The sequence below is a fragment of the Amblyomma mixtum genome, chromosome 2 (genome assembly GCF_055824585.1).
Source record: "Amblyomma mixtum isolate Tamu chromosome 2, ASM5582458v1, whole genome shotgun sequence".
Lineage (NCBI taxonomy): Eukaryota > Metazoa > Arthropoda > Arachnida > Ixodida > Ixodidae > Amblyomma > Amblyomma mixtum.
Window position 1 is genome coordinate 242,332,854 of NC_143013.1, and position 24,539 is coordinate 242,357,392.

Below are 24,539 nucleotides of genomic sequence, written 5' to 3' on the forward strand. Positions count from 1 at the left end.
GACCGGCCAACTAGTTCAGCCCCACTGTGCTTTCCACTACTAAAGTCCTAGGATAGAAGCATTTGTAAATAATCTGGTACGAGTATAAGTAGTTGTAAACTGAAAGTGCGCTGCCCCCCCCTCCCCCCCCTACCCTGGGAGTAGCGCTGGAGGAACGACGGCCCCCCTTTCCATCCCTGTTGATGCCAGTGTCTCCTCGAGTACAATGCCTGCAGCATTGGTGGTCTATCCAGCTGCCTGACTCTCTACTGTTCCCTTTGCCAAATGGGGTGATTGTGCAGCTTTACCTCGCGTCCACGATGCCGAGTTATTCTCTAACAGATGCTTCTACCAGCCTTGCAGAGATCTGATCATTTTCTATCGAACAATGTATTTTCAATAATCATCAAAGACTACCTGCACTAATAATATTTATAAATGATAATGCTAAAAAAGCAAAGGTTACGAAGGGAGGGAATAGGCTCACACCACCACATGGTCTCTCAGTGAAGCAGATGGACACTACAGCCGCCGCGGTGGCTCAGTGGTTATGGCACTCAGCTGCTGTCCCGAAAGACGCGGGTTCGATTCCCGCTGTGACCGCTGAATTTCAATGGAGGCAAAATTCTAGAGGCCCATGTACTGTGCGATGTCATCGCACGTTAAAGAACCCCAGGTGGTCGAAATTTCCGGAGCACTTTACTACGGCGTCCCTCATAGCCTGAGTCGCTATGGGATTCACCATCATCACCATCAGCCTGTCTACGCCCGCTTCAAGGCAAAGGCCTCTCCCATGTTTCTCCAATTAACCCTGTCCTTTGCCAGCTGCGGCCACCGTATCCGCGCTAACTTCTTAATCTCATCCGCCCACCTGACTTTCTGCCATCCCCTGCTACACTTGCCTTCTCCTGGAATCCACTCCATTACCCTTAAGGACCAGCGGTTATCCTGCCCTCGCATTACATGCCCTGCCCAAGCCCATTTCTTCCTCTTTATTTCGACTAGGATGTAATTAACCCGCATCTGTTCCCTTACCCACTCTGCCCACTTCCGGTCTCTTAATGTTACATCTATCATTTTTCTTTCCATAGCTCGCTACGTTGTCCTTAATTTAAGCTGAACCTTTTTCGTTAGCCTCCATGCTTCTGCCCTATAGGTGAGTACCGCTAATATACAGCCATTGTATACTTCTCTCTTCAGGGATATTGGTAGACTGCCATTCATGATCTGAGAGGACCTGCCACATGCGCTCCACCCCATTCTCATTCTTCTAGTTATTTCCTTCTCATGATCTGGATCAGCGGTCACTACCTGCTCTAAGTAGTCGTATTCCCTAACCACTTCCAGCACCTCGCTACCAATTGTGAACTGCTGTTCCCTTACAAGACTGTTGAACATTACTTCGGTTTTCTGCATGTTAATTTTAAGACCTACCGTTCTGCTCTGTCTGTCTAAATCATTGATTATGCTTTGTAGGTCATCTCGTGAGTGACTTAGCAAGGCAATGTCATCAGCGAATAGCAAATTACTTAGGCACTCTTCATTAACTCTTATCCCCAACTGTTCCCAATCGAGGCCTCAGAACACCTCCAGTAAAAAGCTGATAAATAGATTGGCGAGATCATCTCTCCCTTCCTGACACCCTCTTTATTGAAATTTATTGCTGACTTTATGAAGGACTATGGTAGCTGTGCAGTCGTTATAGATATCTTCCAGTATTTTCACATAACACTCTTCTACACCTTGATTCCGCAATGCCTACATGACTGCTGAGGCTTCCACAGAGTCAAATGTTTTCTTGTAATTAATGAATGCTATATTTAGGTGTCGGTTATATTCTGCACATTTCTCTATTACCTGATTTATAGTGTGAATATGGTCTATTGTCGAGTATCCTTTTCGAAATCCTGCCTGATCATTTGGTTGATTGAAATCTAAGGCTGTCCTGATTCTCTTTGCGATTACCTCAGTAAATACCTTAAAGGCAACAGACAGTAAGCTAATCGGTCTGTAATTTTTGAAGTCCTTGATGTCTCCTTTCTTATGAATTAAGATAATGTTAGCATTCTTCCAAGCTTCTGGCATGCTTGAGGTCATAAGGCATCGCATATACAGGGTGGCTAGTTTTTCTGGCACAATCTCCCATAAGTCCTTCAAGAGATCTGCTGTTACCTGATACTCACCAGCTGCTTTCCCCCTCTGCATTGTTCCTAAAGCTTTCTTTACTTCCTCCTTCGTTACTGGACGTTAAACCCCCATAAACCAAACCAAACTTGCAATACTGTGGGAATGGGCGCAACGCTGCCAGCCCTGCACTAAAGGGAGTGCACTGCTCCTGCACTATGATGAACCAACATCCTGGCAGCAACAAATCCCCGCAGGATAACTGCTCTTTGTCAGACTTCGTTTGCTTGATAAATCTCTTTGTATTTGTATGTAACTCTCTCCTTTTGTGTGATTTGGTCATAAGCAATATAGGTAGAACAACAAAAAAAGCTGTGCTGCACACTAAGGGGTCATTATGACACCACATGCTTGCTATTTACAGATACACCGTACAGCCAAAATGAACAAGGAACTTGTTTGTTCAACAGACGGCAAATAAAGCATTTCATACAAGCATGTCACGAGCATTATATTAGCACGTAAATGTGCTGGCTTGGCACTTGTCAAAATCCACTGGAAGAGTACCAAATCTTCCAGCACAACTCACATCATACAAACATCACACAACGTAAAAATTGCACACATAGGTTAAATCACAACCATTCAGCCAACATTACAACTACACATCCATCGCACGTATGAGCACTTATGCAGCCTTTCGAAAGTTCCTAGAACACTATGTGACTTGAAAGTGCTTGAGCTGTGAACCGGGCACAACCTCATGCACCGTCTTCACTCTATTTAAAATTTATCTCCAGTCAAAGTGGTACAAGAAAAGACCTGTAACCGCTAATCCGGGCAGATGCCGCCGCCAGCCACTTTATCCGCCAAAGCATAAAATTTTTACGGTCCAAAAGAAACACCCCTAAAATACAAGTAAAAAAAATGCACCGACATAAAGATGCAAAAATAAATAGACACATCACATGTCCTTGGCGGAGACGAGGTGAGTGGCTGGACTATTTGACAAAGTGCCTACGATGCTGGGAACAGATGTTCCCCAGCCTGAAAATAGGGTTGGTGAGGACCGAGTTTTTATATATATAACCTGCTTGGTGAGGACAAAAGGTCCCTCTCCACGTTTGAGTCCTGTTAGTGCCACAACCACGACAGTAGACTTATGATACGGCCTGATAAGCCTTCCAAGTGGTCTGGGAACTTGCAGACATTTCTCTCTATCCACTGCCCATATACGGGGCATCTAAAACAACACATCAGTTTCTTCAACAATCCCATCACACTGTATTCGAAAGGGTACCACGGTGCGTCCAAACGTAGGCGCTTTATAGAAGACAGCCTGATGTAGGCCGTCCTCTTCCGTAAAAGTTGCCCTGTAAGCGCACTCGTGTCCGAAAGCCTGTCCCAAAGCTGGAGCAAGCAGCAGCGTGGAGGGGTCGTCATGACTGGGTCTCATTGACAAGTGGTTAGTGATTAGCACCGCAGCGCCACACTTAGCGATCTCAACAAGCCTCTGGGTAAGGCCGCTGACCACCTTTTTTCTCTCGCGGGGGTCCTCGAGCTGATTCCTGAGGTGAAAGTCGAAACAGTCCAAGACAACCAACGCTATCTCTTCCCTCACGCCACAACTTTTGATTTCGTCCGGCAAGAGACACAACATCGACACCAGTTGCTGCCACGAGTCGCACAACGAGTATCGCAAGCCGGCTCCACCGCTCGGCACGGCGCAGCCTTGTCTTTTCGAAATCCCGGTCAAGATTTCTCTATAGCGCGCCTTCCTAAAGCCCCCTTTAGAATCTATGTACACCGTCGACTTGTTCGAAAGCTCGTTGGATGCCGCTACCTGCATGCAAAACTGAGTTTTCCCAGTACCCGCGGCCCCGGTCACTTCTATAATCTTCCGCCGGGGAACGCCTCCATCGAGCATGGCGTCGATGCTGGGAACCCACGTCGCGATACGCTGAAAGTTGTCACTTTGCTTCAGACTGTCCAGTGCGGTGTGAAATGTGAAGACGGGTGCGTCACGTCGTCGCTCGAGCACCAGTCTCGCTTCGACCGCGAAAGATGAACCGGCTGCCAGTAGATCGTCGTCATTCTCGATTCCGCTCTCCTGAAGACGTCGACGCATTCGTTGCGGCAGAATCAGAGAACAAAAATCGCTCTTCGACATAGTAATCAGAAGACAAAGCGTTGGAACTGGAACGGCTTTTCATCAACCAACACGCAGAATTCCTATCTGCATTCGCGCCATGCAATTGTGACAGACTTGGCTTGACTTCGCTTGGCTGCGAGTTTTGTTTTTGGTTTCGGTTTTGATTTCGCGCTTCATTTGTTCTTTATCAGTTGCTTGCGTAGATAAGACGAGCATGGACACTCTTGAGTTCCTTTCTGTTTTATCAGTTCCTCTGCTACGAGGCGTAGAGAAAACACTGTGTCAACGCCTCAAAGACGATGGAAACCGTAAGTCCAATTTTTTTCTCTCTTCTCTCAACACTTACAATGCGTTCTTTCCGCGAACGGAAGCTCAATTAATTGCTGCATTCCTGCGCGTGATTTAAATTTGATCAAGTTTTCTTTTATTACTTTCAGAAAAAACTATGGGGTGGACGATTTTCCGGGAAGACAAGTGACACCATGCTGAAGTTCAATAATTCTGTCCATTTCGATCAAAGGCTGTGGAAAGAGGACCTAGAGGTGACACATGCAAAACGCAGACACTGAGTGTGTGGCACATCGCAAACTCTTCTGATGTGTAAAACACGAGCATGTTGGTGCACCTTGTTTTTTTTTTTTTGCAGCTTTTAACGTGCATTATATCCTGCCTTTCTCTGAAAGCTTAATATAACTAAATAAATATGATACGACACGCATAGTGGTGCATGTATAGTATAGCACGCAATTGATGTAATAAATATCTACGAATGCAATTTTTTGCCATTACAGGGCAGCATGGCATACGCCAAAGCATTGCAACGCGCAGGGATTATATCACAACAAGAGGCAGACGCGATCTGCCGCGGCCTGAGCGAAGTACGTATGCACGATCTTTCATTCCGTATATACCCGTATATACCCGTACTCGTACGTTACCGTTAACGTACGTTATACCCGTATATAACGTACTCGTACGCTACCGTTAACGTACGTTATACCCGTATGTAACGTACTCGTCTCCTTTATTATTAATTTTGAGTATCATGAATTCAAGAGCGGGCGCTCGACCAGTGCTGGGGTCAGCCTTGGTTTGGTTACATGCCCAGGAATCCAAACAATATCGTGAATATATGTGAAGGTGCACAACTTAACGCTTTGCAAGGACCATAACAACTGGGGCGAGACATGAGTACTAGACACACCATAACGAATGCATGAAACTCGGTACATCCAAACGGACACCACGCAAGCCTTTATTTAAGGGTTTCCCGAGAGTGCCAGGGGTGGGTGGGTAATAAGCAAAACAAAACAGGGTCTGCATGCAATCGATGGCACGCACAATCTAAAAGATTTAGTCGCAAAGTGCTGCCAGTTGAGCATCTTTACTGCAAAAACAGCGGGAAAAGTTACTGGACACAATGCTTGAAATATATTTGCAATGTTTTCACCATTTAGAGCGCAATATCAGACCAACATGATTTGTAAATTTGTTGACACAATAAAGTATGGAACACAGCATTAACCAATGCTTGCGGTGAACGTCGAAGTAGTCTTTATGATACAAAATATACCCAACAGGCACTGAAACTCCACTGGACGTTCAGTGGACGTCCGTAGGACGTGCCAGACGTCCCCAGAACATCCAAGGGAGGGAGCTTCAATGCCCATTGAGTACAAAATTTATTTGTTCATTTTTAAAATTAAGGTAGCGTTCCAGTGTAACATGTAACGTTACTGCAGCTTACATAATTCTATAAAATTATTGTTCGTTGCTATCTGGGCCTCCATGCAAGATGACGAATAAGCGTCTTCTCTTGACCCTTTTTTCATTATTCTTTTTTATTCAGTTTTCTTTTTTATTTCAGTTCCTCCTGTGCGAATAAATTATGTATGCGTGGAAAAGCCGTACATGCTCAAATATCTAACAGAACTGCATGTTTTCTGAGTTTGCAGATGGAAAACGAATGGCGCGCGGAGACATTTCATATTAGCCAGGATGACGAAGATATTCACTCCGCGAACGAACGTCGACTGAAGGTAAGCTGACATATTTTAACAACACTTAACTGCACTCTTAAACTACACATGCATATTATGTTTAGTATAAAGAAGCAGAACTCAAGAGCGAGGCGGCAAATGCCCCTCATGTAAGGCCCTCCAGCCAATGGCGTCGCCCGATTGTCATGACGTCACGGTTAATCCCCTGGTGATTGGTAGACTGACACCAGAGGGAGCTTGGAAAGGAAACGGCATCAACCACCGATTCATGAGATCAACCACGATGTCATGAAAACCGGCCGACGCCAGTGACTGGAGGGCCTTCCTTGAGGGGGATCTGCTGCTTCATATTCGAGTTTCATCCGGCAATAGTGCAATACATGCGTTTGTGGGACGTACCGTGATTGGCTTTGTACAAAAACGAATGGAGGCTTCGTTTATGCGAAAGCAGCTTCATTAGAAGCGCGCGACTGAAGTACTCACATTTTGCTAACGTACCAGGTGTTGCTGGGAAGACTTTAAAATAATTCTCCAAAATAGGCTTCTTGAGGCAAAAATATGGCTTTTTCAGCATAGGATTACCAGTGTTGGCGTACCGGTGAACCCTTTTAAGAAGTAAGCTGGTTAACTATTTTTTGATAATTAACTTTGTAACTACTAGAGTTAGGCGCCTAGTTGCAATTAGAGATTTGTAGCCGATCGTTTGTAATTGCAGGTAATAGCCATATTAGTCTTCAGAATTTAGAAAACGTGATTACCCTTGGCGCTGTGGCTCCATAAAATTTGGCTTTTTTGACTACTTACGTGCACTGGAAAGGTTGCTTTGCCTGCATCCTTTTCGAAAGTGCATGTATTTTGGCACGATGTCGCCAAATTTTGTCGAGCCAGCGGCAAGGATAATCGCGTTTTTGAAATTCTAAAAACTGATATGGCTATCACTAACGACCGGCTACAAATCTCTAATTGCAACCAGTTTCATAGCTGTGATAGTTAAAAAGTTAATTATCATAAATTAGCTAACCAGCTGACTACTTAAGACAATTCACCGGCTTTCCGGTGTCCGCCAACACTGGTAATACTATGCCGCAAAAGCCATATTTTTACCCCAAAAAGCCTATTTTTGAAAATTACTTCGGCTTCCCTGAAACACCTGGTATATGTGAGACCAATGATATCGGTGCACAAATGACGTTGTCGCCGGTGGACAACCTTGTCGCGCACCCCAATGCATAATTAATTTTACGACTTAGAGTTACGCATGTTCTACGTCTTCCTAGCTGTTACAGTTAACGGCGGTGCAAGGCATACGAAATATATAGGGTGTTTCAATTAAGACTTTACATAAGTTTTAAAAATAGGCTCTTTGAGTTAGAAAAGCGCTGTTTTGGCACAGCATTGTAAGCGGTGTACTACATCAGATATAGGAGGTATTCACATGACGTCATCCGCAAGGGGCGCTAGCGGCCGGCGCGGCATTCGCCATGTTGGTGGTCGCGCGCGCGGCCGCCGCAGCCAGCCGCAGCGTTAAATAGCCGGTGATGTGTGAAATGTGCGTGTATTTCGCGTCTCGCCATAGATAATTACTGTCCGGCCCGTAACACCGCGTTACTGAGAGGGTGTTCCGGGAACTGCGCGAAGCAGAAAAGAGCGGCCACGCTCAAAAGGTTCCACTTTGTGAAAAGGTCGGCCCGTAAGAAAGCGGAGGCGCCGGCGCAGTGTGAGACGTACAGGACTGCTGCCGCGGGTTGAATTCACCGGTATCGAGGACCACCTTGTGCACGGCTTAGGTTTGCTGGCAGGCCAAGGAATTAAAGGATATAAACCTATGAGAGGGTGCAATTACTTGACAAGCGGGTGAGTCCAAGAGCCGTGCTGTGGGTGCCGACGTCCGCGGTGGCGACGGCCGAAGTGACGTTTTTGAAGAGGTGAGTAATTCGAAGGGTCTGTTCACTTAGCTGTAGCTTAACTTGTCATCTCTATCTGCTGAAAGTGACGTGTTACTACTGAATCTAGCGGAATGGCTGCACACTGCGTTGCTGCGAAAGCGTTAGACCTCTTGTGCATACGAAGCAGCGCTACGTAGCTACAATCAAAACTGCAAAACATTCTCGCTGTGTCTGCCGTTCGTGCTGCGAGCGCATGGCAGTATTTTTGTTTGACCGTTCTGTCGTGTAAATAAGGCAGCTATGACGCTTTGCCTTTCTGCTGAAAGACCGTCTGAGAAGCGTCGGCAGTTCGCGGACTACAGGCGCTTGAATTATCAATTTCTGCTGCGGCAGTTTAGGAATTTCGGTTAATTAATCGTGCTGTTTATCCACGATGTGCCGTGAATGACTAGCTGACAGTTATCAACTGATATTAAAAGATGCAAGTCGTGCACATTCTTGCGTGCAGCGAAGCCAGCCAGTTTTGCTGCCGAGTTGAGGCAGCTCGGTTATATCACGGCGCAGAAGAATTCTGCTGCAAACTTCATGCACAATACGCGCTCCACAAAGATCAGTGGTCGCTGACGTATTCAACAACGTACAGATATGTTACGGATCACTAACAGTTCAGGCCGGGTACCTCACGGCGCACCGTGACACTGCGCGAGCTGGCCTGAAACGACCGCAAACATGGCGCGCTTGCCGCGACGACGCTCGCGCCGTCTGGTAGCGCGGCCTCAGTGAATATATATAGGGTGTTTCAATTAAGACTTTACATAAGTTTTAAAAATAGGCTCTTTGAGTTAGAAAAGCGCTGTTTTGGCACAGCATTGTAAGCGGTGTACTACATCAGAATACAGCTAAGACGTGTCAACTAGCAGGATGGCTAAATAATATTGAATAGTTAACTATTTAACTATTACCGTTAGGCTCCTTAATTATTAAGAGGAGTGCAGCCCACATTAATTAACATCCATATCAGTTTTTAGAATTTCGTAACCGCGGTTACCCTCAGCGCTGTAGCCGAACAAATTTTGGCTAAATCTCGCCAAAATGCATGCACTTTCGAGAAGCTTGTAGGCAAAGCAACCTCTCCAGTGCAAGCAACTCGTCGAAATAGCCAAAATTTGTTGGGCCACAGCGCAGACAGCAATCGCGTTTTCGAATTTATAGAAACTGATATGGATATTAATTACGGCGGACTACACGCTTCTTAGTAATTAAAAAGCCTAACGGTAATAGCTAAAAAGTTAACTAACTATTCAATATTAGTTAACCAGACTGCTAGTTGGCACCGCTGAGAATGCTACGCCAAAAAAAAGCGCTCTTCTAACTCACAACGCCTATATTTAAAAATTGTGTAAAGTCTTTAGGTGAAACACCCTGTACTATCTAGGGTCAGATGGACGCAGCTAGATGCGAAAGATGTGTGGGAATAAAAATGAAATAAAAAAGAAACTGCGCCGAATAACAATGGCAGGTTCGCGAGGACAATAAAGCCCGAAAGAACTGAGATAATCGCAGCGCCGGGAATGCCGGGCTTATCTGCCGTGCAGTGCAAAGTCAACATTTCTCACCTCGCAGGAAATCGTCGGCCATGAGATCGGAGGCAAGCTTCACACAGGCCGAAGTCGGAATGACCAGGTAATAATACACGCGCGCGATGCGTGCGAATCCTTGCAGAGTGAAGGTTTCGCCAAATGCAGCAACTGGCTTCGCCGGGTGATTTACTGAATCGCGAGTTTTCTTATGGGAGGTAAGCCGAACCGTATTGAGATGGAAAATAAAGTGGTGAAAAGCCGTCAGACACCGATTTCGTTCACCACTGCGACCTATGCAAAGTCCCGTGGATACTAGGTTCGCGATATATTCAGGGTCTCTGCAGTGTGTAACGTAATCGATAAGTGGAACGTTGCGTAGATACGTGTTCTAAGTTCACATATATTTGGTAGCCGGCTAGCACGTGAATATTTATTATTTATTTGTGAACCGATAAACTGGCGACATTAAGTTCATTCTTTCGAAGTAACAGCGCTTTTTGTAGTTGGAAAAAACCATGGCAAGCGAGGGTACATTTTGTGCGAGAAGTGAGAAAGACATCCAGCCACTCCACCCTGTAATGAATTCTGTAAGCTTCCTTGCGCGCAATGGCTGGGTCGATATCTAACCTAATCTACCTTAACCTAACCTCTGCCGCTTTTCTAACATGCCTTCCATGTCCCCATTCTTCTACGTCCTTTATTGGTGACGGCTAGCGCGAAGTGATATGCAGAGGACCTGGGGGTCATCTTTGCATGTAAAGTTCGCCGGCACGGACACAGTCCTTATTTATTTATTCATTCTATTTCTTATCGTAAGACACGGGTTCGATCCCGGCCGCGGCGGTCGAATTTCGATGGAGGCGAAATTCTAGAGGCCCGTGTACTGTGCGATGTCAGTGCACGTTAAGGAACCCCAGGTGGTCGAAATTTCCGGAGCCCTTCACTACGGCGTCCCTCATAGCCTGAGTCGCTTTGGGACGTTAAACCCCATAAGCCAAACCAAACCTATTTCTTATTGTATTTCATTTGATTTTAATTTTTTGTCTACCACACGAAACAAGGCCTCCCTTTCACCAAGAGCGCAGTTGCTTTCTTTCTTCAGAAGCACTATGTAAGGGTGATGAAATGACGTCACGAGACTCTGCAGAACACGGAGCAGTTGTGTTCTGACGTCATCGCTGCTGCACTGTGTGACCGTTGCGGGGTAATTGAATAACCCGCGCGAGGTCACGTGACGGTGACGTCACGGCTCTCTCTACCAATCCCGAGTTTCTCCTCGACGCGCCAACGTCAATCACGGCAGTTTCTAGGGAGTGGGCCGCTAGAGTCCCTAGAAAGCAAGCAAGTATTTCTAGGGACCCTAGGGCCGCTAAGGTAGCCACCATGGGCTGGAGGCCATCTAGCGCGGACCGTCTGCATCTGCATTTTGACGAAATGAGCGTTTTCCAATCCAATCCGCTGGACGGGACGCTGTCGCGTTAAAAATGACAGGAAAGGTATGGGAACGGTGCGGCGCGAAACATCTCCTCGCTGGGTTGCGAGGTGGTAGTGGTGGTGGTGCAGGTTGACGGGGACTTCGGTCTGGGAGTGGAGCCCTTGGTCCAGTGCCCCAAGAGCCCTCGTGGTCGCCGCAGCCCGGGAGGCCACTGGTGCTGACCAACCAGGTCGGGCGACCGGATGGCACGCTCCCAGCCGTCTACATTCGGGACGGGATGGCCAGGCCCAGATGGTGTGATATAAAGTGGGAAATGGACTCCTCGCGGCAGAGCCGAGGGTGCATGAGGTCAAGAAAAATTGGCGGGGGCTTAGCTTTGGTTAAGCCTGGTAGGTTGGGAAAGCAAAAGCGCAGCGCCTCCAAGTGAAGGAACGCAATGCGCCGCGTCTACAGGTCACGCGTGGCTACCGGCCGCCGCTGCGCGACGACTGAAAGCGTCTTGGAACGCAATGCGCCGCGTTTACAGGTCACGCGTGGCTACCGGCCGCCGCTGCGCGGCAACTCAAAGCGTCTTCGGTAATTTTTTTTATATTTTGTTTTTGATGTTGTTGCTACTGAGAGAAAGAAATCGTTGCAGTCTTGCCTTGTGCATGTCGGATGACATGGCCTGGCTGAAACGCACAGCGTGGTCATGCTGCACGGGCCGGGTCGGAGCCCGATATATCTCCGTCTGGCGCATGTCTGGCGTCATCATAGCGAGCGCCTCCTCGCGGCAGCGGCGTGCAGCTGCTGCTCGGCGTACCGTGGTTACGCTGGGACGACCGCAACGAGACGAGTTGGGGCTCTGTCTCTCTCCGTCTGGCGTGACGTCATCACAGCGAGTGCCTCCTCCCGGCAGCGCCGCGCAGCTGCTGCTCGCCGCACCGTGGTTACGCTGGGACGACCGCGACGAGACGAGTTGGGGCTCTGTCTCTGCGTCTGGCGTAACGCCACAGCGGAGGTCATGCTAAAGGTCAAACGTGGTTACACCACCGGCCACAATGACATTCTCACAGAACTCTCGGCAACAAACTGTGGGGAGAGGATCTTCGCATACGTAAAGGCCTTCCTGTCTAACAGAACAGCAACGATCGGCATCAACAACATTAGGTCAGAAAAGAAGACGACGCCAAACAGAGGGACGCCACAAGGATCCATCATCTCACCTGTGCTCTTTAACATAGCAATGATTGGACTAACTAGGAGACTGAAAAACATCAAAGATGTAGAACATTCAATTTATGCGGACGACATCACAGTGTGGACGACAAAAGGATCGACGGGAAACAAGCAAGAAATACTGCAAAGAGCGGCGGATGAGATCGGTCAATTTGCTTTATTTAGCGGGATGCAGTGCTCCCCAGAAAAATCAGAATTTATTAGACTTCACAAAAATAAAGAGGACAGGGGGACGATAGAATTAGAGATAGATGGAAAACCCGTAAGAAGGACAAATAAGCTTCGCATCTTGGGAATGTGGCTGCAGGAGAAAGGCAAACGGGACCATACCATCCAGCTCTTGGAACACTCCACGAAACAGATATGCAGGATGTTAAGCCGGATTACGAACAAGAGAAAAGGAGTGAAGGAGCGAGATGCGTTACGGATCACTTCTGCGCTCATCATACCGAGGATGACGTACGCGCTTCCGTACCTACAACCTAACAAAGGGGAAAAGAACAAAATGGAAACATGCATCAGAAGGGCGTATAAGCAAGCCTTAGGCGTCATGACCTGCGCCTCGACAGAGAAGCTGATGAACATGGGTGTGTACGGCACCTATGAGGAGCACAGCGAAGCCATGCTCAGATTTCAAATGGAAAGACTTAAAAGAACAGCCGCTGGCCGCGCACTACTGGTCAAGCTAGGATGCCCGGCAGAAGACGAGGGCGAAGACAAGACAGACATTGACAGCCAAATTAGGAGCACTTTCTTGGTTAAACCAGTGCCCAGAAACATGGACCCGAAGAACCACGAAGGAAGACGGGCGGCGAGATCATTGGAGTTGGACAGGTTCCTAAAGAAGAAACAGATGGTTCTGTATGTTGACGCGTCCAAGTACAGAACGAAGGAAAACGCTAGGGCGGTGGCAGTAGTGAACGCCAATGGGAATATAGTTACTGGTGCATCAGTGCGCACAAGGACAACACAAGCAGCGGAAGAGATCGCCATAGCTCTAGCCCTGACTGAAGCCCATCGGCAGGGACTGAGTTACTGGATAGCCACGGATTCTCAGGCTGCAGCAAGGGCATACAGAGATGGAAGGATCGGCCGAAAAGCCGCGAGTATTCTCTTCCAACAAAAACAACACAGAGATGGATCAAACAATACAAACATTCAACACACCATCATTTGGGTCCCTGACACTGGGGTTGAGGGAAATCTCATGGCAGACACCGTTGTCCGAGGGTTCACGAACCGGAGGGCGGGTTTGCCTGTCGAACCCTTCAGCACGCCAGAATCTTACGGGGAGGCAATGAAGGCGTTGTTGGGAGCGCGCAAGAAGTACTCGGCTCCGGCGGATATCCTCGACAGAGAGCAGGCCACCACGCTCAGACGACTACAAACAGACACATACCCAAGCAGAGCCATGTATCACAAAATGTGGCCGAACAGATACGCGAAAGAGTGCGTGTGGTGTGGGGGCTACGCCACAACGTACCACGCCACCTGGGGCTGCGAAAAAAGCCCTTTACTACCAAAGGTAAATAGCCCTAGTCTAGGGCAGTGGGAGGCCCTCCTGGCTGACTCCGACCCGAGCACACAGCTTATGCTGGTGACGAGGGCCAAGGCAGCGGCGGAGGCCAACGGGATCCTGGACTAGGGAAGACCGACCACTGAAGCTCCACATCTATCTATCCCCATCCCCCTACTCCCTAACTCTTCCTTCTGAAAAAAAAAATAAATGTTTTCACTACTACTACTACTACACCACCGGGACGACGCTGAAGGGCTCAAACTGCGAGCAGTATTGCTTTCGCAATAAAAGGAGCGGCTACTCTCGCGCAAAGCACTAACCGCACTGGGGCGTTCCAGCAGGGAAGACCAGGGTGCTGTCTCCATGACGCAACGCGAACGAAGCCGACTGCCCGCAGCAAGCGAACATCGAACGAAGGCATGCAGTTGTTAGACATCGTCGGCTTTGGATCACGTGCTTTAAAAACAAAGGTCATCGAGGAAGCTAGAGGGAAAAGGTTACCTAGGAATACGGCTTATCTCCAATCACACGGTCTCGCAATCTTTTATTTGTCAGTGACACGAGCTTGGTTAGGCCTCTAGACTACTGAGCCCGACAAGTGTCCACGTGTGACGTACGAGGTCAGTTAAATCACCACTACCACCTTTCACTGCGGCACCTCTTTTTATCTTCTGGCACGCCGCGGTGGCTCAGTGGTTATGGTACTCGGCTGCTGACCCAAAAGACGCGGGTTCGATCCTGGCCGCGGTGGTTGAATTTCTTTGGAGGAGAAATTCTAGAGGCCCGTGTACTGTGCGATGTCAGTGCACGTTAAAGAACCCCAGGTGGTCGAAATTTCCGGAGCCCTCCACTACGGCGTCTCTCATAGCTTTAGTCGCTTTGGGACGTTAAACCCCATAAACCAAACCAACCAACCATCTTTTGATCTTCTTTCACTCCCTCCTCCATACTTTCCTACATGGTTTGGTTTGGTTTGGTTTATTAGGGTTTAACGTCCCAAAGCGACTGAGGCTATGGGGAGGCCGTAGTGAAGGGCTCCGCAAATTCCGACCACCTGGAGTTCTTTAACGTGCACTGACATCGCATAGTACACGGGCCTCTAGAATTTCGCCTCCATCGAAATTCAGCCGCCGCGGCAGGGATCGAACCCGCGTCTTTCGGGCCAGCAGCCGAGCGCCATAACCACTGAGCCGCCGCGGCGGGGCTTTCCCACATGGTGCGGTTGAGGTGTCCACCTAGAAAAGTGACATTACTGCGCCCTTTACTTTCTTAAAAACTAAGCCACGGTTGTGTCCACCACCCAGAAAGACGGACAGAAAAACCACCGCGGTGGCTCAGTGGTTAGAGTGGTCGGCTACTGAGCCGGAGCTCCCGTGTTCGAACCCGGCCGCGACGGCCGCGTTTCGATGGAGTGGAAACGCAAAAAGGCACATATCCTGTATTTGTAGAGTGTATATTGCCGCCCTACCCATATCCTTTCTTGCTATCGCTCTCCCCTTTCTTTCCCTCTCCCTGTCCTTTTATTCCCGCTAGCCGCAGCCCAGGTGCTTCAGGCTTCGATGGCAGACGCCGCTGCTAGCAACATCTGTTCCTCTCATATTTATTTTTTTTGGTTTTCTTAACAATAAATAGCCACTATAACAACAACCAACCGTGTGCTGTGCAGTGATCTGGGCCCGTATTACGGAACTGTCAAATCAAAAACTTGTCAAAAACTCGTCAAAAACTTGTCAAAAAGCCCCGCCGTAGCCGCGCTCCTATTGGTCGGCCGCGGCCGGCGGCCATGTTGCTTTCTTGCGTCATGAGTGGCTGGCGTTTACGTCACGGACATGACACAAGTGGTGACGTTGCACGCCTAATTATGCAGGCGCATTTTGACGTTTTTTTTTTTTTGACGGCTTTGAGGCGATCAAAATTGCTCCGGCGGACGCAGTTGTTGCTGCGACGCGTGTCTTTTCTTTCCTTTTTCTCTTTCCTCTGATCGTTTAACTCTCCTCTGTCTGCACGTGGCAGCGGTGGTGGCTCGGATCGAGCCAGTAGGCAGGCCCGTGCAATTTCCTTTTCATCCTTCTCTCAGTCACAACAACAACAACTGTGCAGTGAACGATAACGAGCTCCAGGTGGACGGTTATTCCGGAGCCCTCTACTACAGCTCCTCTAAGCTTTCACTCTCTCCTCTATCCCTTCCCTTACAGCGCGATTCAGGTGTCCACCGAGATGCGAGACATTTACTGCGCCACATCGTTTTCTCAGTCGAGCCAAGTCGAGTCGTCGCGCAGCGGCGGCCGGTAACCACGCGTGACCAGTAGACACGGCGCACTGCGTTCCTTCTGTTGGAGGCGCTGCGCTTTTGCTTTCGCAACCTACCAGGCTTAACCAAACCTAAGCCCCCGCCATTATCCCATCCTAGCGGCGCGGTTCGGGTGTTCACCGAGATATGTGAGGCAGATACTGCGCCATTTCCTTTCCTAAAAAAAAAACAAAAAAAAAACGAACCAACCGTGTGTTTGGGACCCCCGCTCAAGCACAACAACTAGAAAGAGCAAATGTTTCTCGTTCTCGGCGACAGTAGACGCGTTTCGCACGTGCAAGAGGTGAGCGTTCCATCAGGCGTTCATGGAACACTAAATTAATTTACCCGCGTTCACGGCAGACGACATACGCACGCTGTTGTTTTCCTTACGTTAAGAAACACGGTCTGCCATCGAAAATATAAGAAACTCGGAAAATGGTTGGTTGGTTGGTTGGTTTATGGGGTTTAACGTCCCAGAGCGACTCAGGCTATCAGAGACGACGTAGTGGAGGACTCTGGAAATTTCGACCACCTGGGGTTCTTTAACGTGCACTGACGTCGCACAGTACACGAGTCTCTTGAATTTCTCCTCCAAAGAAATGCAACCGCCGCGGCCGGGATCGAACCCGCGTCTTTCGGGTCAGCAGATGGAGAAGGTACAGTACAACACAAACTGCGAAAGTGCTCTTGTAGCACGGATACCGTCTTGACGTCGATTTTTTAGATCAAGACGTTCATGCTATGTGCAGAGTACTCTTTGGCTCATATAAAACAGTACCATGATAAACACTGGAGAGCCGCCGCGGTGGCTCAGGGGCTATGGTGCTCGGCTGCTGACCCGAAAGACGCGGGTTCGATCCCGGCCGCGGCGGCTGGAATTTCTTTGGAGGAGAAATTCTAGAGGCCCGTGTACTGTGCGATGTCAGTGCACGTTAAAGAACCCCAGGTGGTCGAAATTTCCGGAGCCCTTCACTACGGCGTCTCTCATAGCCTCAGTCGCTTTGGGACGTTAAACCCCATAAACTAAACTAAACACTGGAGAGCACAATATGCTTTCAGTTTTTGTAGAATAGATATGACAAGCCAACATAATGTCACCAAGAATGAGCAACGCGCCAGCATTATGAGGACACGGTCCTTCCACTGAGAGCGGCATGATTGTTTGTGGCGTTGCCAACCGTTTCGTTGAACATAACAAGCGTCCAAACGTTCTACCTAAGAAAGTGCATTAGAGTAGGTTCCTGGTTAATTTTATGGGGCATCTGTTACAGCCGGCGTCGTCGCTTCTGCAGACGCGGTTGTTACGACGCGCGTCTGTTCTTTCAATCTTTTCTCTCTCCTCTGACTGCACGTGACAGCGACTGCGGCTCAGCTCGAGCCAGTGCGCAGGCCCATGCAGTTACCTTTTCATCCTTCGTTCAGTTGCAACAACAAACAGGCTGGTAAAATGTTGGAGGAAAAAAAAACACTTGTAAAATTGCTTACCGTCGACACTAGAAGGTTTTGTCGAGGAGTGGTACGTATCCAGCTTTTCTTTTAAGAAGAGCACGTTCATCTTTCGTCCAGATTCGTAGCTGCCGCTATACACTGACACACAACACTTTCCCATAATGACGCTGTTTTCCCCTTCCGTTTACCTCTGCGACACCACACACCGCGCACACTGTGAGGCCAAATAATGCCTGGAGTGACTCTACAATACCGTCGACACTGGAAGGTGCTCGTGAGGAATGGCACATATCCACGTTTTTCTTGACGAAGGAAAGCACATGAGCCTCTCGTCCAGAGTCGTAGTCGCCGCTACACTCGGACACGCAACACTTTCCTGCCATGACGGTGTATAATCCCCTTCTGTGCAGCTAGATCGAGACACCCTACTATTCACTGTACCTCTCCGACACTGCACGTAATTCTAGTACACTATACTGCACGTGCACGCTACGAGGCCAAATGCCGCCTAGAGTGACAATAACACTGTCCACTTGATAGCGCCACCTGACCTCAGTAGAGATTAGACGCTGTGACGTAGGTGTCATTGAAAAAACGAAAATTTATCTTGAGGAAAGGCGCAATGACAGCCCGCTGTCACGAAAGGCGCGTAAAGTGCAGACACTCCCATAGTGCCCAGCGGCCCAATTAACTGCAGCGCATCAAACAGCTGGTGACAAACTTCTGGTTTCGGTTCCAGGCGCGCGCAGTTTGAAAGCTATCATGCGCTGCGGCCTAGGTGGTGGTTACAACTTTATTGCCACGAAATGGAAGGGATCAGTTGGTGCTGGGGCGAGTCCAGGGTGGCCTCCAGTCGGGTGCGACCTGTTGAGCTCGCGTTGTTTTTCTTCAACTGGCCAAGAGCCTGTCCCATTCCTCCGCTGAGGGAGCTGAAAAAGAGCCTCGTCGGAAGGGGGGTGGCGTGCGTCCTGTCACCACAGTGCGGGCATGCAAGGTCATATTCACCGTGTGTAATTAGACAAAATCGGCAGGGGCTAGGAATTTCCGTTGTTTGTAGGCGTCTGAGTGTCGTGGCTTGCACCCGTCCAGGTCGGGGTGAGGGGCAGGATACGTGCATCTTTGCTCGCGATAAAAGTTTGCACTCTGCTTCTGTTTATGCTTTTTGAGCTTTTCATGCGGTACCTTTTTTCCTGGCAGTCTTGAAAATTGCGCTCTTGTGCTAACTACACGAAACGCTCGTTTTCGACACGCTTGCCCACTTTTATTTTTCCAAGTTGACCAGATTTTAACCGACCATCAACAAATATCACACGAAAGAAGTTGTGTATTGTTGGAGGCCATAAAAAAATGGCTGAGGCTTAACTTGGTTAACCCTGGTCAGATGCGAAGCATATTGATGGCTAGGCTTGGTAATACATGGCTTTCCTTGGTTGAATACTTGGTCATTTTAATACAACCACTAGAAGCCTTCGTCGTGGGGGAAGACAACGGCATGGCTACAGCGGAACGCCGACTATCCCCGAGACGCGCGTTGGGTGGGCGCCTGGATTGCCACGGAAGCCGCGTCCGCCTGCCCCGTGGAGCGAGCGTTTCACCTACACCGAGTGTGAACGCGCGTTCGAAATGCGCGGGAATGCCGCTCGAGGACATTCCGGTGTCTGTGCGATGGCATCGTTCTCCCTCTCCCAGCACGTGACGGCGATCTGTCGTGACGTCATGTGTCACGTGGTGTGACGTCACTGTATCACGCGGTCTGCACGGCGTGCAACCACGGCGAAGGTACAGTGAACTAGATTCTAGTTCACTGTAGCGAAGGGCTGTAGCAAAGTTACTAGAACAAACTCATGGTGTCTTCGGCTGACATGCACTGTCTCCGTGCCGGTGCGCAGGACGGGACGTCAAATACTACACGAGTGGCACGTCTCCTTGCACATCAGCCGAACGTGCCAAACACTCGCAGAATGCCGTTGCTTTTTCTACCACCTGTTAACCGAAGCCTCCGAGACTCTCGATAATCTCAGAGGCTATTCCTACGAGCGGCCGACGCCAACGAGCGCAGGCAAGTTTGTACAATTAGCAACAGCCTCTTCAGAACAGTGCAGTATACGCTTGTAACAGGCGTTGATAGAATCAGCGGGAAACGCAGGGCCCACGAGCCTGCTCGTGAGATACTGCGATTAATTATGGGGGCGAGGTTTGTAAGACGCCACACCAAGGCTATGCTTGCCGGTTGAGATGCATACGCCTTTAGAGCTTCAGCTAGAGTAACTTCCGAAAATATCAGCAAGTGAGTCTCAATCCACATAAGCGCCCCATGTTGTCGCTTTATTGATATCCTTTAACCTGCGCATACGTTGGCAAAAAGTACGATGTTATAAAGTGCACGCATGCCGGATGAACAGCATATGCCGTTCGCTGCAAGAGGTAAGGCAGAACTTGCAAGACTAAAAACATTGACAAACCTTTAATTTCCTCATAACGGAAGGCACATGGCTCGCCGGCCGGTGGCTGCGTGATTGCAGCGCGAATAAATGCATTGCAGCTGCTATGATTTCATCATTTCTTTAAAATGTGCCCACTTGTAATGCTTCGTCCGTTTTCCCTCTTCGTCGATGCGGCGTCAACCAACGAGCGTGAACAGCGTCGTCTGCTAGCGCGCGCTGCACGACGGGATTGCGCCGCGCTCCACCGTCGGTCTCCACGGTGGCGCGGTGGCGCGCACGCGTGTCGTGCTCGTCCCACCCGAATGTACGGCACTGCACGAGTGGCATCCAGCCGAACGTGGGGCACCGCACGAGTGCGCAGAAAACTCCACGAGTGCCGTCAGCCGAAGACACCATCAGTTTCACAGCTCTGCCCGGAGAGCTGTCCCAAGTGGCGGTCGCGCGAACTAGTGGCGCTGCGATCGAGTCGTGCTTAAAGCCCCTAGTCTTGCTCCCTCGTCGCCGCTCGGTGCGGCTCGCTGGCCCTGTTGCGCCCTTTTTAAAGAGAGCGCTCGCGACAGCCGTTTTGTACGTGTCGTCTGCTTCTCGGTTAATTTTAGGGCGAAAGCCTTTAATGCCTCATACTGTCGTTAGCAGCCGTGTCGGCAGATGTGTCCTCGTTTCGGCGTCACTACTTAAAAAAAACTGTCGAGGCTGAGAATCGAACCAGGGCCTTTGGCATTTGAAGTCACTTACTCATTTGGTATTTAAACTAGCCATTAACTCATGACTAGTTAATCATGATTGGTTAATGACTAACTATCCAGTCATGACTGGTCAGTCATTAATCACTCATGACCTGTTAGTCATGATTGACTAGTTATTCATTAACCAGTCATTACTAGTAATGACTGGTTAGTCATTAGTCAGGACTGGTTAGCCATGACTAACCATGAGTAATGACGCATTGGTCATGACTGGTTAGTCATGACCAAACAAAGTCGCCCCATAGCCGCCTCGTGTGTGCCAACGGCCGTGCGGCCAAAGTTGCGTGGAAAGGCTTTCGCCTCGCGCACTTTAGATCGTCAAAGTGGCCCCTGAATTTTGTTTTAGTATTTTGTGACATCGGGCCTCTTCATGCTGACCTGCTTTGCACCGGGATGCAATAGCGGGTATCCCAACGATGACTCCACGGACAGTCATTTCAGCGTTTTTGCAATTTTTTCACAATATTAACAGCCTAACTTCGCATCACACAAACGTTTTCTCCAAGATAACACGCAGCTTCGAAGCAAAAGCTGCCGTAATGGAAGTATTATTTTACTGCAGCCATGTAGAGTGCGAATGCAGCTCGCCAAAACCTCATATGTGCCGGCCGCTCCACGCTTCCGCGCTGCGTGTAGCAGACGACGCGCCCGGCAGGGAGCAAGACTCGACTGCAGCGCCGTTAGTTCTCGTGACCGCCGCTTGGGACACACTCCTCCGCTGGGCGGTATGGGGAGCTGCGAAACTGAGTAGGTTCTAGTACGTTGGGCTGTAGTGTACCTCTAGTAATATGCTTCGCATAAAACTCCGCGTCTCCGTAAAACTCAACGCGCAACCATGCGAAACTAACCGCTAGGCAAAGCACGCAGACGACCGTCTCCTGCTGGCGCTACCCGCGCGCGCTCATGCGCGTGCCAACGCTGGTGGCGCCACTAAACGGAAGGGCGAGAAACTAATCCGTTACGCAGTTCTTGGGACCAGATTCCGCCGAATGCCCGCTCTATGTTAAATTTCAGGCGCTTCCGACCATGGAGGAAAAAAAACTAAGGAGGGAGTGGCCGGCGACAACCTTGAAGCCTAGTCTTAACAAGTAAAGATATAGTAAAAAAAGAGAGTGTGTCCCCCGTGATCACACCACGTGATAGCGTGCGGTAAACTCTAGCTTCGCTGCGCGTGCGCATGCGCAGGTTAGCGCAGCAGACTGACTGTAGATCAACCTCCTTGCTGTAGACGCCCGCGCAGCGGGTCGCACATACGCGCTCACTAAAACATACCAGAATCAAAACATAAAGGACAGACTCGGAGAGCGAAAAACTGAGAAAACGGCTTCGTAAACACTCGGCTTGCGAACGCTGGTCGCGTGACGTCACGCTCCCTCCTTAGTTTTTTTTCCTCCATGCTTCCGACACCGATCGAGTTCCGTTGCGCTCTCCACGTGCACCGCTGCTAAACGTTCCCGATTGACGAGTTGGCCCGGGTAATACCGGATCGCACTGCATCCTCAAGTAGGAGCACAAATGGTGCCAAACAAATGGGATTGCAATCAAGAAAAACGAAACAAAAGCTCTGAAAAGTTCCTCGGGTGTAGTGCACCTAGGTTCCATCACAAACGCTCGCGAAATGCCATACTACTTTCCCATGCACGTGGGCGCTGCGTTTGTTTACTGCGCACTGCGTACCTAAGAAATTTGCGATTCGCTGATGACATTACTTTGCTGAGTCACTCAGGAGATAGACTGCAAAGCATGATCGGTGAGTTAGGAAGATCAGAACGGCGGGTCTAAAAGTTAGCATGCAGAAAAACAAAGTAAGGTTGAACACTATCGCAAGGGGACAGCAGTTCACAATTGGTTGCGAGGTGCTGGAAGTGGTGAGGGGATGCGTCTACCTAGGGCAGGTTGTGGTCGCGGATCCGAATCATGAGAGGGAAATAACGAAGAATAAGAATGGGGTGGAGCGCATATGGCAGGTTCTCTCAGATCATGAATGGAAGTTTGCCAATATACCTCAGGAGAAAAGTCAACAACAGCTGTATCTTACCAGTACTCACCTATGGGGCAGAAACGTGGAGGCTAGCAAAGAGGGTTCAGCTTAAGTTAAGGACAACGCAGCGAGCTATGGAAAAAAAATGATAGCTGTAACGTTAAGAGATCGGAGCGGACGGAGTGGATGAGGGAACAAACGCGGGTTAATGACATCCTAGTCGAAATCAAGAGGAAGAAATGGGCTTGGGCAGGGCATGTAATGTGAAGGCAAGATAACCGCTGGTCCTTAAGGATAACGGAGTGGATTCCAAGAGAAGGCAAGCGTAGCAGGAGGCGGCAGAAAGTTAGGTGGGCGGATGAGATTAAGAAGTTTGCGGGGATACGGTGGCCGCAACTGGCCAAAGACACTGTTAATTGGAGAGGCATGGGAGAAGCCTTTGCCCTGCAGTGGGAGCAGTCAGGCTGATGATGAAGAACACCCATTGACTCAACATTCCTAGCTGGAGCCGTATTGAGACAATACTTGCCCGCATCCCTCTCTGATGAGGCGATGACTGACTTTATGGGTTACTAGCATTAATATTTTAAGTGCGGAAGCATTTGGTAAACTCACGCCTGCGAAAAAATTTAAGGAGTCCATTGGAAATATTCAGTCATAACGGAGAAAAATTAAGAATAAAGAAATAATGAAGAAAAGGAAGATCTTATGAACAAATTTTTCTTTTGAAGCTTTTTTTTTTTTCAACTTTATGACACGCAGTGTGTTCTGTTTTGCAGAAGATTTGAGCTGGAATTTGGCTTTCTGCTCGTCGTTGATATCTTTTATTTGTGCATATATACCTTCTCCAGGTGGCAACAGACCTGAGGCTATGGACGCGCAAGTCCGTCGCCACACTGATTGACCTCATCAAGAATTTCGTCGAGATCGCTTGCTCAAGGGCCGAAAGGTGGGGCTTTTTGCAGACGACTCCAATGAATTGTGTCTGATGGGCGCTGGCACATCCAAAACCTCTTACACTTGTGCACTTGTGCCTCTGTGCCTTGCATTGAGAAGGAAGGGGACGTAAGGTGAGAAGGGAATTGCGCCGTTCATGCCACGTTTACAACGTTTCGGAGGTTGCAGACTTGTGCAGTTGTTCCTCTCGGAAACGAACCGCAGTGATAGATCGGAGGTCATGGTAGTCTGCAGAACGTGAATAGCAAGAAAAGCTGCTTGCAACACAGATGCGTCTAGTTTTGAGGAAAGGAAATCTCAGTCTCGTGGGAAACGGGCCTCAACCGCGCCACAAGGGAAGAGATGAGAGAGGTACTTGCTGCAGTTGCTCAGTGGTTAGAGTGCTCGATTACTGAGCCGAAAAACCGGGTTCTAACCTGGCCACGGTGGCTGCGTTTCGATGGAGGAGAAACGCTAAAAACGGCCGTGTGCTGTGCGATGTCAGCGCACTTTAAAGATCCCCAGGTGGTCGAAACTATTCCGGAGCCCTCCTCTATACGGCGCTTCTTTCTCTCTTTCTTCTGTCACTCCCATCTTCCTCCCTTCACTCAGGGCGCCCTGGAGACGTCCACCGAGAAGTGGTATAGACCAATGAAGGAGGGAGTGAAAGAAGGCAGAGAGAAAGAGGGCGTCGTGGCGGAGGGTTCTGGAATAATTTCGACTCCGTGGGGTTTAACATGCATTGGCATCGTGCAGCACACGGGTGTCTTATACGTTTCGCATTAATGGTATTATAA

The 24,539-nt window shown here is 49.1% G+C and overlaps 3 protein-coding genes across 6 annotated transcripts in view; 1 reads left to right on the forward strand and 2 right to left on the reverse strand.

The window, feature by feature from the left end:
* Positions 1 to 18,128, reverse strand: part of LOC149363206 (histone-lysine N-methyltransferase SETD1-like) — a 56,488-nt gene extending 38,360 nt beyond the window's left edge. For all 3 annotated transcript variants that reach the window (XM_089573380.1, XM_089573384.1, XM_089573382.1), the window contains exon 1: positions 17,672 to 18,128. In XM_089573380.1, the coding sequence (XP_089429506.1) occupies positions 17,672 to 17,795 (124 nt within the window). In that variant the 5' untranslated portion in view covers positions 17,796 to 18,128. The remainder of the gene's footprint in view (positions 1 to 17,671) is intronic.
* Positions 706 to 6,807, reverse strand: LOC149363208 (DNA repair protein RAD51 homolog 3-like). The gene has a single exon (XM_089573389.1). The coding sequence runs from the start codon at positions 4,271 to 4,273 to the stop codon at positions 3,347 to 3,349; it is 927 nt and encodes a 308-aa protein (XP_089429515.1). The 5' UTR covers positions 4,274 to 6,807; the 3' UTR covers positions 706 to 3,346.
* LOC149363209 (argininosuccinate lyase-like) overlaps positions 4,005 to 24,539 on the forward strand; it is a 47,624-nt gene continuing 27,089 nt past the window's right edge. For both annotated transcript variants that reach the window (XM_089573385.1, XM_089573386.1), the window contains exons 1-6: positions 4,005 to 4,563; positions 4,693 to 4,797; positions 5,047 to 5,133; positions 6,211 to 6,294; positions 9,765 to 9,824; positions 23,658 to 23,755. In XM_089573385.1, the coding sequence (XP_089429511.1) occupies positions 4,555 to 4,563; positions 4,693 to 4,797; positions 5,047 to 5,133; positions 6,211 to 6,294; positions 9,765 to 9,824; positions 23,658 to 23,755 (443 nt within the window). In that variant the 5' untranslated portion in view covers positions 4,005 to 4,554. The remainder of the gene's footprint in view (positions 4,564 to 4,692; positions 4,798 to 5,046; positions 5,134 to 6,210; positions 6,295 to 9,764; positions 9,825 to 23,657; positions 23,756 to 24,539) is intronic.

Bases quoted from the DNA above. Each gene is read 5' to 3' on its own strand.
- LOC149363208 (XM_089573389.1), bottom strand. From the start codon at position 4,273: ATGTCGAAGAGCGATTTTTGTTCTCTGATTCTGCCGCAACGAATGCGT.